This window comes from Limulus polyphemus, unplaced genomic scaffold (assembly GCF_000517525.1).
Source record: "Limulus polyphemus unplaced genomic scaffold, Limulus_polyphemus-2.1.2 Scaffold1363, whole genome shotgun sequence".
NCBI classification, from domain to species: domain Eukaryota; kingdom Metazoa; phylum Arthropoda; class Merostomata; order Xiphosura; family Limulidae; genus Limulus; species Limulus polyphemus.
The window spans coordinates 226,743-241,298 of NW_013666973.1; the positions used below are offsets into that span (position 1 = coordinate 226,743).

At 33.3% G+C, this 14,556-nt stretch overlaps 1 protein-coding gene across 3 annotated transcripts in view; it reads right to left on the minus strand.

The window, feature by feature from the left end:
* The window catches only part of LOC106463266 (VWFA and cache domain-containing protein 1-like), a 54,141-nt gene that overhangs the window by 5,113 nt on the left and 34,472 nt on the right, over positions 1–14,556 (minus strand). For all 3 annotated transcript variants that reach the window (XM_022390710.1, XM_022390711.1, XM_022390712.1), the window contains exons 17-26: positions 9,081–9,178; positions 8,678–8,872; positions 7,855–7,977; positions 6,603–6,702; positions 5,496–5,594; positions 5,054–5,119; positions 4,297–4,383; positions 3,711–3,826; positions 2,190–2,306; positions 1,491–1,636 (exon numbers count right to left, since the gene is read on the minus strand). In XM_022390710.1, coding sequence (XP_022246418.1) covers positions 1,491–1,636; positions 2,190–2,306; positions 3,711–3,826; positions 4,297–4,383; positions 5,054–5,119; positions 5,496–5,594; positions 6,603–6,702; positions 7,855–7,977; positions 8,678–8,872; positions 9,081–9,178 — 1,147 coding nt within the window. The remainder of the gene's footprint in view (positions 1–1,490; positions 1,637–2,189; positions 2,307–3,710; positions 3,827–4,296; positions 4,384–5,053; positions 5,120–5,495; positions 5,595–6,602; positions 6,703–7,854; positions 7,978–8,677; positions 8,873–9,080; positions 9,179–14,556) is intronic.

Sequence of the window (14,556 nt, forward strand, 5' to 3'; positions counted from 1 at the left end):
TTGGCTACAATATGTTGAGCCAAACTCTTGGTGAGGCATTCTCCAGACCCATATCCTTCCACTGTCCGAAAATTGAGTGAATCTTGATTCGTCTGAGAACAATACTGTCTTCCAAAAGTCCAGAGGCTTGGTCATCATATCACCTGCCCACTTCTTTCGTCTGACTATGATGGCAGGTCTTAATAAGGGCTTCCGTCTAGCTGCTCTGCAATGATAACCCAATCTGTGGTGAATCTGTTGAACAGATTTCGGGCTCATCCCACCAACTTTGACCACTTCTGCAGTTGTTAATCTGGGATCCATTTCGATGCTCCTCTTGACAGCCCTTTTTGTCCTCACCGATAGACCCGGACACTGCTCAGTTGTTTCCTTGCCGTGTTTCCTGAACTCCATGATGATTCTGTTGACTGTCGAAAGCGGGATTCCCAAATTCTGCGAAATTTGCCGCTGACTTATTCCACCATCTGCTTGACCAACTATCCTACCTCTAACAAAATCTGACAATTCGATAGAACCTTGAGTTCTAGGCATGTTGTAGCACAAGGTAATTAATGTGCAGACCATTTTCATTTATATAGTGCTCTGTGAACACAAATTAGTTAGCATAAATAAGTTAAATGACGAAAAATTAGGTGTCTATTTACTTGTGACCACTCAGTGTAAATATGTATATAAATTTTTTTTCAAACCGCTGGGCAAAAAAATTTTTTGTAAACACCACTAGTTCTGTGATCACTTAAAAAAAAACACGATAAACCACGAATACAATTACTATAAACATATATTCTGTGAAGAGAATTACAGAAATTTCAAATTATTTCGTAACACGCCCTTACTGGTCCATATTGACCTCAATTGACAAAGTTGAGTTGACTATTGCCAACAGTCTTATAGTTTGTTCTTTCATTTCATCTCCTTTACCAAGTAAAGTACTTCCCTCCATGTGGATAAGTTTACAATCAAAATGAATTTATTTTTGATTCTAATCCTCAATCTGCGAGAACATTTTTTCAGAGATGGATAAACTGAACAGACTTGTGTTCCCCATGTTTTTAATGAATGTTCATCAATGGTAAATTCTCCCCTGCCAGGTTGTGTATTTATTAGTTTAGCGTGAAACCTCAATGAATTGGCCAAGCAGCATTGAGTTGTCAATTGATAATCAGGTGATACCCTTCTACATCACTGCAAACTACATTAATTTTTGAGAATAAAACTTTCAAGTTGGCCAATTTTGTTAGATGAGTCAGTATATTGGCAGAAATAGTTAAATATTAAAAAAAAATGCCGGTCATGACGTCAAAAAATCTCTCAGTTGGTCCCAATTTCAGATGGTCAGTCGGGTTACAGTAAACAGAAATATTTTAAAGCTTGGCCTGACCAAATAATAAATACACCATCAAGCCTTGCAGTACACAGTATTCATTGGGAAAAAACAAGAAAATCGATTTGATTTAACAAAATTAAACGTAATACCAGTGAAAGCATACCAATAATTTCATCTGCATAGGGTGTCCTTGCACCCAAAACTCCACCAAAACATTTACGCTGATCCACACAGTAGCTTTTCTTGAGCTGTGTCACACCATCGGTTTCCAACTGACACCATTCACACCCAAGTACACCAAAACATTCACTAGAATAAAAGCACAAGAGGTGATCATGCTCCATTTATTAAGAAATAGTGTGGAGAGTTGGTAACAATTCATATTTGGCATAAAAACCTTAAGAAAATTCCACATTATTACATAAAGCAAACCATAATAAAAATATATAACTTTACAATCCAAATGGAATACGTTCATTAACTTCACATTTAATTTGGAAGAAGAGAAACTTTTCTTAAATATTTTTCTGTGTAAAAATAACAACAAAAATTAAAATTATCAACGTTTGATAATAGATTAAGACATATAGTTATAATGTAAAAATGTTTTATTTTCAGAAAATATTTTGACAATCGATACAGACTTGGATTCTAGTAAATTACCAGTGTAGTTTCTCTAACCATTTACTTCAACTCTAAAGACTAAATAAACATTTTATATGTTCAGTCTAATATGATTAATATTATTTATTAAAGCAAAAGCAATTTATACAAGAAGAAATAAATTATGAAATACACAAATTAATACAAATTTAAAGCTTCAAGCATATAGCTTTAAAAAAAAAACACAGTGGTCTCTTACCTCTCTGTCATTCGAGAAAGGCAATGATTTTCAAAACATGATCCCAGTGAATTAAAATGTTTAGGATCCACAAAAGGCAGCTGGGGATCTTCTGGCTCCCATGGACAGCTAGGATTTCTATAATAAAACATAAATGTAACGATATATTTTTTCCTGTTTTAATAGTTTCATGGCTTAGTACTTTTAGCCTCAACACCATACTTGCACAAAAATAATTTACTGAGATTTACTTGCATTTGTGAAGTTTAACTCAAATAATCAACAAAAAAAAATAGTAACAACAGTTTTTTTTGTCAAATGGCCAAACAAATGTTTATGAAAGGACATGGTAATGAAAAATAACAGGTTTATATGAAATGACTAAAATCACTGTTTACATAATAGAAAATATGCTTTCCAATAAAACACCCGATTTTGATTAATTTTATTTTTCTCTTATAATGAAAGTCATTGCATCGGATAGATTTTGTGGAAGGATACTTAACTTTTTTGCTTATGCCAGGGAAAACAAATTTATTCTTTATGATTAAGTGCACAGGGAAATGTTTTAAGTATGGTTTGAAAAAATAAAAGCAAATTCATTCCTCACAATAATATCTAACATTATGTGCCTATTTTTTGCTCTATTATGTGGTTTTTGTCCACGAGAAAAACCATCTACAAAATGTGCATATTATTATTATTATATATATTTTTCTAATTTCAAACTTTCAGTTTTTCCCTTACTCAAGACTCCCCTGTCACAAATGACACATCCTCACAGAGAACTTTTAATGGAAGAAAAGAATTTCAAGTTACACAACTGTTTACGTTTTCAACTTTTGTGGTTACTATACAAATTGGAAAAATGGTACTTTTCAATCAATGTGTAATTTTACAAGACAGACAAAAATAAATAAAACAAAATTTTCACCATAGTTTCAATTTTTGAAAAACTAAATGAAATTTTCTTAGCCCTAGTTAGTACAATTATATAAAATATACTCAACAAGTGCTAATATAATCTTAAATGATAAAAATTGCATACAAGATATATATTATTAAAATAAACTGAAATAACATATTTCTAAGTTACTGTCAGATTTATTACACAGTTAGCTTTATTTACACTCACTCCAATATCATCATAAAAACAACAACAAAATGTAACCCTCGAATTACCAATGAGGTTCATATTTCAACATCACTTTAAAAACATTTTTCTGAACTATTTATACACAAAGTTTCCATGACTTTCTTAATTAGAGAGTTCCTCATAATATATATGTGTCATAAAAAAACATTAACAAAAATACTGTCACTACTGCACTATTCTCACCAATAATTGCTTCTCTTCTCTATAAAGTTTAATTAGCTAATGAGTGCTTTCACCTTATAATTCTTTATAATTATAATGAGTGGTTTAATTGACAAAAGAGCATAAAATTATTTAATATTGTCCAGTAGTGGTCAATATATAAAGACATTAGTAATTTGAGGGTTAAAATCCTTTTTATTAAAGCCTTGGTTAAAACAACTAACCTATCTTCCTCATCCACAAGCTGACCTGTACACAAGTTCATTTCAAGCGGACATTCACAAGGACATTCACATTCTTTCTGCTCCATTCGATGACAGTTAAGACACAGTCTGTCAGTCTAGAAGTCAAAGAACATAAATCTAATCACACCTTTAACAAAGAATACAAAATATTAAGTTCTGGTCTGGTTATTGATAAACACACAGCTTCATAATGGGTTATCTGTGTGTGATATGCCAACCAAAGTTATTACAACCCAAATTTTAGCATTGAAAGCCTACAGACTTACCATTGAGTCACTGGGGGCAAAATATTATATACTACTAATACTGTTTGTGCACAATCAAATAACAAAATACATCAATATTTTTGTACACTATTTAAGGAAACGTTAACAGATGATTTCAATTTTAATTTCATTTGAAACGAAAATTACTATTTTATTTCAAGAACAAAGAAAAAAATTCATTTTAATTTCAGAATTTGGATCTTCATATTGGCAAATCAATTGAAATTATAATATTTAACGAGAAAGTTCAGTAAGTTATGAAAAACAGTAGAGTATCATTTCTAAATATTTAGACTTACCATACTACATGGACAAAAAGCTGTAACAGCCTCACAAGTCTGATTCACAATTCCAAGATATAAGTTGGTACCAGGAATGAGTGTGATCTGTAAGAATAAAAAAACTCTCAAAAAAAAGCAAATCAAACTATCACACCCATGGAACATGCTGATAGTAGGATCACTTTCAGTAACATAGAAATGGCATATTAAACCCTACTTTATTACACATTATACAAGTTCCATGTGACAAGTTGTACATACATACATACATATACAAATATGTATGTATTTATAGCTACATGCATATTAATTAAGCATAATTTCCTAGTTTTACATTATGAAATATCTACAAGTATGATGTGACAAACTATGTGTTTACAGTTTAATTATACATAAAGTCTTAATGATAACATTATGATCTGTCCAACTAATCTCAACTCTTCTGCAACTAAATAATTATTGAGAAAATCATACTTTCATATGCTTTTAAGCAGTCAGACAACAATATCTATTTGATGTTAAATAACCACAATAAATAACTTAATACACTTAATTTCTTAGATGTCATCAATACAATGGTAAAAGAGAACAAAAAATTAATATAGCTTTTTAATTAATTTTTTTATAACTACGTAGAATTAACAGTATCTAACAATGAATAAACTTGACAGATGACTAACTAAAACTAAGGAAAACTACTAATGCTGAAGTTTTGTTTACTAGTAAAATAAAACAGTAACAACAACAACAACAAAAAAAAGAGATCTTTACTTACCTGATATTTAGCACAATGTTCTCCCCGAACCAGGTTGGTCAACACCCTGTCTAATGTAACATCAAACTGTAAGAAAAATTTGATTATTATTGATTAGAACACCTAAAACTTGTACTTTGATACCTAAAATAGTGATTTTTTACTTTTTTATAAATCACACAAAAAATGTCATTAGACTTACAACAACACAAAAATATGATTTATATACTTGTTTTCTTGAAGTAAAAGTAACTATTTCTTTACCAGTGTACAGATTAACTATTTGTGAATCAGAGTGCAATTTAAAGTATTTTCATTAAATATACCTCTCTATAGTGATATATCAGCTTTAATCTTTATATCCTTCCTGACTGAGTACCTTTTTATAACACACATTACTGCACGAGTATATGACTGCTGTCAGTATTTAAGCATCGTTTACTAAACCACTCTTCCATCTCACCTGATAAAATCTCTGTATGGTACGATCACTGAAACTATTACACAACTTTTTGTTGACAAATCCTTCATGATTTACGATGTCGTTAGCTACCAAAGGTTCCTGAAAAATAAATAACTGTTGATTTACTTGTTCGTTTAGTACATTCTAATAAGTATAAAAAATGACTGAATCATAAACTAAAATATATTTTAAATTTATAAAAGAGTTCAATAAGTCTACGATGTTTATTACAAAACCACTTGTAATTAGTCCATTAAATTACAAAAGTATTTTTTCTGATAAATGAGCCAGCTACATATTTTGAACTTTTCTGAAGAGCTCATCTTATTAAATATTGTGAATATTATTTAACAAAGCAACATTAAAAAAATGGATTTTTAAATAACACGCTGATTTGTACTTTCAACATAGCCTAAAAAATTACTAACATACATTGTTCAATAAAGTTGTAATTCGTACTACTTCATTTCTAACTACTAATTCTCTTGAAACACCAGTTTTTAAACGTTTTCTTAAAAAAATAAATAGAATAGTCTTTCTTAATGCTGTTTCGTTTTATTTAAACTCTTTGTTCTTTATGTAATCATTCTAATTTTAATTCAGTTGTTCAGTAAAAATGTTCTGGGAAACTGTAGCCTGAAGAATAATTCAAACACTTAAATTTTTATATTCACTGGCAAAATAATATCAGCTCTCACATGATTTAGAAAATTGAACCTCGATCTTCTTAAGTCAAAACAGAAAGTTTGGTAAGAATTTAATTTTAGATTTCTCCAAAAATTTTCATTTTTCCTCATAATTAGGTGAAAAATTTTAATTTAGTGACTCAATAAATATCAAATTAAAAACCTAATATAATTATAGACTGAATATTCACATTCCAAAAAATGTTGCCTTCTGTTATTATATTTAAAATAAACACAACAAAACAATGACTTTTACACTCAAAACAATGTAAGATAGAATGCTTATATTTTACTGGTAGTTAAATAACAACATTCAACCACTCTTGATAATTCCAAAATAATTGAATATTTGTCTAAGATGTTACTGAAAAGTTTTGAACTCTTTATATTAAAGAATGACTGTATTCTAAAACACATATACCTTGTGTGTTACATGCTGTTGTTCAATAGGTCCATGACCATTTGGCTCAATAAGTCCAGGGTGAGCTATCAAGTAGCCTTTATCATCCATGATGAAACATCTGAATGAAAATATTTCTCATGATTCTGGATGCCAATATCTTACACTGTTAAGTGTCTTGAGGCAATATCAATTGTCAAAAAATGCAATTCATTCAAATATCAAAGTTATGTCGTGCACCAAACACAGACTGTATGTAACCGAGGATTAAATTTTACTCATACGTAGATTCTGAAACAAAACAAGTTGCTTCCATTTTCTCGTAAGGCACGATACATCATATTTTGTGATTTGTTTTCATCACAACTTCTTTCTACGCTTTTCTAAAATATAGATTTAATAGTACGATCACAAGAAGAATATAACAAGTTACATCTCAAACAACACTATCCCCTAAAGATACTTCTGTAATTTAAAAAACTTCTAACAGTTTGCATTAGTTGCACGACTAAGACATAGGACCTATACCCGATATCAAATTGGTGCTTTCATGTGGCATCAATGTAAAAACATTCGGTAGAATTTGTTTTAATTTTAACTTCCATGACCATCTCCAGTAAATATGAGTAAAACTACAGATAAGCTTGAGTAACTGAAACAATTAGTCCATTACAAAGTAGCTTAATTTTACTTCTCAGTCTTAACTGTGTATTAATTGTGATATTTTAATATCACCACCAAATAATATAAAGCATGAAACAGTTTAAAAAGAAACAATTTTTTGCACAAAAGGAATTTAATTAAACCCCACAGAATTGATAAAATACTACATAATTTACGTAAATGATATGATTCCACTCCTTAAAGTTCAAGATGGCAATTTTCTTGAATTCATACTTTACCTATCTATCCTTTTCACACTGTGGGATGATATATGTTAATTGTAACCGAATGAGTATTCATACTATCCATGTCACATAGTAGGATAGTATCTATTAGTTCTAAATGAATTCATACTTAACCTACTCTATCCTTCTCACACAGTAACGTAGAATTGACTTATTTTAATTAAACCAATACTTACACTACTCTATCCTTTTTACACAGTGACATAGCACTGACTAGTGTTAACTAAATCAATACTTACACTACTCTATCCTTTTTACGCAGTGACGTAGCACTGACTAGTATTAACTAAATCAATACTTACACTACTCTATCTATTTTACACAGTGACATAGCACTGACTAGTTTTAAATAAATCAATACTTACACTACTCTATCCTTTTCACACAGTGGGATTGCATCCACTAACAATTTGTAGAAATATCCTAATGTGAAGTCCATGCCTAAAACAGCTTTGATAGCGTCAGATGAACTATGCATTGCTGCATGTCTGTTCCAAGAAGAAGGCAAATACAAGCATAGAATTAGGCATATAATAATTTTAAATAAAAAACCAATTTCTTATTTCTTAAAAAAACCTATTTACAAACTTAATCTTAAGTGTGATGTCCATTAAAGTATTTTCACATCACATTATCTAATATAAAATCTGACTGTAAGTTAACTAAAACCAATGGAGTGAGGAGAATTATTTTAAACATAACACTGATATCCAAGCCAATTTTTCAAATAAACAAAAACGTTATTAAAAAGTTATTAGCCATACAAACATTGATCAAGCAAACAAATACACCATAAATGTTTTAAAGGTAAAGAGTGGTTCAATACAAAATTCCACAGTTTATGGTAAAATTCTTCAAAACTTAATAAAGGCACTTCTAGGTCTAAGAAATTTACAAGAAAAAAAGTTTACTAAACCACATACAAATTAACTAATGACGTAAACCCTTAAATATTCTAGCAGATACTATTTTTAACAGATTTTAGTTAATGTAAAGTTTATAAATCATAACTACTATTCAATTTGTAGTGTAAGATACAAATGTGTTTGTCTGTAACTATCTTACTCAGGATACATTTAATAGATGATGGGTTACAACCATCAACATTGCACATTTTTTTTACATAAAAGCAACACAAGCATTATAAATCCTTGAATTAATTTACCAATATAGAAAAGAACTACTTACCTTCCCTCATAAACAGTGTGGCTTAGCGTAACAATGTAACCAGCTCCACCGACATCGAGGTAAGGTGCTGTTAAAACTACCCTCCCAGGATGTTCCATTGCTCGTCGAAACCACTCTCGTTTCGTTGGGTCATATTTCTTGTCCACTACCGTTCCTGGATAGACCTGGAAAACTCCATTGGTGGTGGCAATGAACCTAGAGAGAAAACTATTCATAAATACCAATTTACAAATAAAAACATCTTGATTTGTATTTTATGTATTATTTATCTCACTTTTAAAAAGTTTATTCCCAAAATTTTCTTTATGAAATTTATCTAACAAATAGAATTCTTTTAAGACTAGTTATTAAAAGATGACTTTATCTATTATTTCATCAAACAACATTCTTGACAAGTGCATACCTTCTCACAATGTACTTTGAAAAATCGCTATTCAAGACCCTTTTCTTCCATTCTGGAGTGATGCGAATTGTTGAAAGAACATCATTACGCACTTCATTCTGTAGAAAATTAGGGTTTAAACAACTGTGAAAACATCAGTTACTGTTTATAAAATTATCAAACTATAAACAATACAAAATTCAAACATATAAACTCAGTTAGACCATAAGATTTTACATACTTTCAACAATATTGTTTTAGTACCACCTTACGATGGTGATCGGGGGGATCTAGTAAAACATATTTTTTAATAACTTCTTCTATTCATTTAATAAATTTTATTACTGATTCTGAACAGAAAAAAACAACAACAAAAAACGTTTCCCTGGAAATATTTGTAGATACCACTGTAACATAAGTTATTATTAAATTTGTAATCTAAAATACAAAATGATCACTTGATTAATTAATAAACCTATATTTAAGAAACGTGCTCACACAAATACTTAAAAAACTATAGTTATATTATTTTAACATGTGCCACACCAGTGAGTTACAATTGACTTTTAGTTATGGACTGCATGGGTCACAGACAGTTATGTTTCAAAGTCAAATTTCTTTTGTGGCATATGTGTTTGGGACTGTTTCTTAGCACCTCTTGAATGTTTAAGTTTATTTATACTTAATTTATTATGTGGCAGCCACCGTGTTAATCAAATTATTCAAAGTTAGTAACCATTAACATGTTTAAAAATTAAGATAGAAGCAAAGCAATAAACTTTATTAATATTAACTTTTTTAGTTCAAATTCTTTTTCTTGAATATTAATGAAATGTTAACATTTTCTTACACTGAATTTTTATTTCCTATAGTTACCTCTTCTCACACAAAACTATCTCGATCTTCTTTCTGCCCTCTAAATATTGCTAAAAATATTTTCACGCTCAGCACACTAGTCTATATACCCCAGCAATTTTGCACCACTACTGAATATGTACATATCATGTGACTATTCTCCACCAATAGTATTGCACTATATTGGCTCAGCTAGCTCCCTCCGCTATTCCCAATCAATCCTCACTTTCGAGAATTGGCAGGATCTAAAAGAATAAGTCCAGCAGTGGGGAGGAAGGGTGATAAGTGTGTAAGTTGAGGTAAGTATCTATCAGAAATACACTTTCACTGTAAGAAAAATATTAACTTCTGATACGGTCTTACCTCCACACACACACAATGGTGGAGGGGCCAACGTAGGCACACAACAATGAAACCAAGCAAAAAGCAACTGTCCGGAATGAATGGGTGTGCTCCAAGGTGGACAGAAGCACACATGTGGGCACAGCACTACTTCTAGAACAGGGATGCCCTTCACTCTGGGAAAATGAAATGAACCTGATACAGGTGGGAAAAAAGGATGTGCACAAGTGTAATTCGTTCTGAAAGATGCAATCCATGGTAAAAATCAACCAAACTTAGCTACTGATATACCCAACCTCAATCGGACAGACAAGGTTCCACAACTCATTCTCAGTTGAGGATCGATCAGATAAAAACAATTACAGAGTAGCATACACATTGTGGCTAGGGCATGTGGACTGTGTTACACATACACATGAACCCCAACCATACGTAAACAGTGTGTCATACGTCAAGCAACTGGAATTACGAAGAGGAAGTTAGCATGCAGCCAAAACTAGACAAACCTTCAAAACCACTGAAGGAGCAAGAAGTACAACAAACCAAACTTGGCATTATGGGGTCATGACATTGCCTCAACCCAAACATAAGAACAGGGCAATATCTGTAACTGAAATTAAGAGCAGAAATCTTAACTCACAGAAACCATAAAGGCAGGGAAGAGACATCCTGCACCCAGAATTATGAGGAACATATGGAACATTTGCTCAACTGTAGGAACAGTTTATGTATGCCCAGTTGCCGATTTTACAGGGCATACTAAGTCCCCCAAACTCAACCTTAAAAGCAGGGATGGAACCACCTGCAAACAGAATTAACCCTCTCACTACAGGTCTTCCTATGGTCTGGGGTCAAAGGGCATGTCATCATGTTTGTAGACTTATATTATAAATTTTATTCATTTACTATTATATGAATGTATGCCAATAAGTTTGGTGTCACATTGTACATTATAATTCAAATTTCAGTATTATACATTAGATAATTTCTTAACTTAAAAATTAATTATTAAAACAAAATTTCTAAATATCAATTTTTTTTGTGTGTCATGTGGTATGTTGAATACAGCTTTGGTTCAAATTATATGTCAAATTGATGTCCAAATACAAAGTCTATAGTTTCCTACAAATTAGAAACTCAAATTACCAATATTGAGAAGCTAGAATATGAAATAAGAACCTCCTGTCTTTTCTATTTGCTAAGATATTGCTACATATAGTGAATCAAACATTGTGGCCTTGCTCACTTCTTTCCATTTTTGGAAATACTTGCTTACATACAACTACTTCTCTCTATGATGTGCAAATAACCAAATGAAAGCTCAGAATGTCCCAACTGGTGGTTTTCTCAGTCTTGAATCGCTGAAGGATGTGGTAAGTGAAAATACTGCCCCAAAATCATTTTTTTTTTACTTAAATACAGTTTAGTTAGTAAGCCTGATAAATTACAGTGGAATTCTGCAATATTTGGTTATTGCAAAATGAATATATAAAACCTAAAAAAATTATTTTGTTTTACATCCTCCACGTGTGAAATTTGACAAGGCTCAGCAAATTACGGCAAATGGGCAAACAAGTACAAAGTTTGTGAGTAGAAAAAAATCAGTTTTCTATATTTCTTTATTTACTGTTCTATGTTTTAAGAAAAATAACTGAGCCCGCAGTGAGAGGGTTAACGAGAAGGAGGCCTCTACTGCACACAACTGTGGGAACATGTCAGTGTCATCCCGAAGCTGATATTATGAACAGGATCTTGCATAGGCTGGTTCTTCTCCAACTGACAACTGTCCACCTGGGAATAAGCATCCAGGGAAAATAGAAGGAGGGAAACCAGCTTTGCCCTCTTCTCACTAAGTGGAGAAATGGTAAGTTAAAAGTCTACAACACACTTAGGAGGAAGTATCCATGATCCAACATCCCAGCAGTTGGGAACTGGGAAGTGATAAGGATTCCCTTGCTACACTCAGAGAAAACAAAAAAGGGGGAAGTAAATGCAGTGGGGAGTCGGGAGGAACATCACACTGAAGAAAGTGCAGTGTGTGTCCATTGTTTACTAATTTAAAACCATCCCTGATTTATTCAACCAAGGGGTTAGCAGGGAGGGGCAAAACTTCCCTTTTACTTTACTCATGAACATCCATGAGTGATGGTCAACAGTGGAGTGAAACTTATCGATATACCATTGGGCATACCACCAGTGGTCTTGTAGAACACCCCATTTTAACAGTGAACATTATAGCATAACCAGTAAATATTGCAGGTTTGAGGCAAAGCATACCCAACCAGGCAACATCTACCACATAAAAGAAATGATGTGATAATACTTAACCCACTCAAAGGCAAATGGACATGTAGAGAATTGCTGGGGGAGGGACAAGATATCAACCTGAGGAAGATACAGCCAGCTTATTCACATAATGAGCAATGAAGGTACTGGCAGTAGTCAACGTTCTGGCCTGAACGATTTCCTCTAACGGACAATGAAGGCGAGTAGCCAAAGACATGGTGATATGATGAATTTGATGAGAAGAAATGCTGTGGTAAACTTCCATGAAAAAGTCAAAATATACCAGCCTAATGAGTTGATGAACCCAATCAGTTAGTGTGACAGAGGATAAATCACACTTCGAAAGGAGGCAGTATGTGCGACATAACTCCATAAGGAGTGAAGAAGACAAAGAAGCCAAACTGGATCAAAATGGGAGTACAGGTGGGAGATAGAAGATAAGGAAATGGGTGTGAAAGCTAAACAACCTTCATGGGTAGAATAGTCTTAGGAAGGAAGGATTGGTTTGGATATAGTATGACAAAAGTGGAATGGTAGAGAATTCTGGTAACATTAATGGCATAAATATCTGATCGATGACATCTGCAAGTGAGGATGAGAAGAAAATAGGTCTTTAGGTAAATGGAACACAATGACAAAGGTTCAAAGGAAAGATGAGAAAGGGTATATAGGACCACATTTGAGATCCCAAGCAGGCTAATCAAAGGAACATGGAGGACACATGACCCGAAGGGAGCAGAAAAGGATGGAAATGACAGAGGAAGACAAAACCTTATGAAACTTGGAGAAACAGAAGGTGTTTGACAAGGTCGCCTGATAGCTAGACACAGTTGAAGTGGACAAGCCTTGGTCAAACAACCAGCTGAAGAATAGGGAAGTTTAGGAACGGAAGGGTTTGAAGGATGGAAACCACATCGAAGAGACCAAAGGCAAAAGGTACACCATTGTCTTTGGTAAATGGACATGGAAGAAGGTCTTATGGATCTGTAAAACAAAGATGCAACATGTGAAGTTAGTCCCTGTGCTGAGGCAATGTAACTGACAAAAGTCACGCGTAAAGACAGAGGGTGATAACATCTGGATGTATAATGTCTGACCAAGATTGATGGAGTAGAGACTGAGACAGAGGTAAGGGTAGAGGAAGATAAGCAAAGATTAGAGCAATGGAAGCCATGGTTGTGCCAGCCAATATGGAGCCACCTGGTGAACTAGACATGGGGTGGTTTAGATTGGATTAGGGACATAACTCTGGGGAGGAGTCAAAAAGGAGGGTAAACATAGATGTGATGGCCTCTCCAGTCTTGACTGAATGCATTCATTTCCAGAGCTAGCAGGTGTGGAATGGGAGACCAAAAGAAAAGAAGTTTGGTGTTCCAGTGGGTGGCAAAAGTATTGATATGAGATTTTTCCTGCTGAGAACACACCCACCAAAAGACCTGTGGATCAAGGGATCACTCCATGGGAAGAACCTTGTTGGGTCAAGATAAACGATCTGCAACCAGATTCAGGATGCCAGGAACATGGCAAACTAAGAAAACCAATAGGTAACTGTGGGTCCAGAAAAGGAGATCCAGATCAGAAAGCACAGAGACCTGGACTTGGCACCCCTTGCTTGGTGATATAAGTGACCACTGTGGATTTGTCGGAGTGTACCAAAACCACCACCACCACCCCAACAGGAGAGGAAGGAAGAGGGATAAAGCTCGAAGAACCACTATAAATTCAAGAATGTTAATATGGAGAAAAGACTCCTCAACCAACCAGAGACCGGAAATCTCCCAAGTGTCAAAATAAGCACCCCAACCCACTAAAGATGCATCCATGAACAGATATAAATCTGATTTTGGTGTAGGAAGCAGAACTCCCACAGTGGTCTGGTCCCTGTCTGGTCACCAAGTCAGGCCAGCCCTGATTGTGGAAGGAAGAGTAAGAGGGTGACCCAAGGGATCCATTGATTGAGGAGGTTCCACTGACAGTAATGCATATGAGCTCGACCAATGGGAATAAGAGTTTC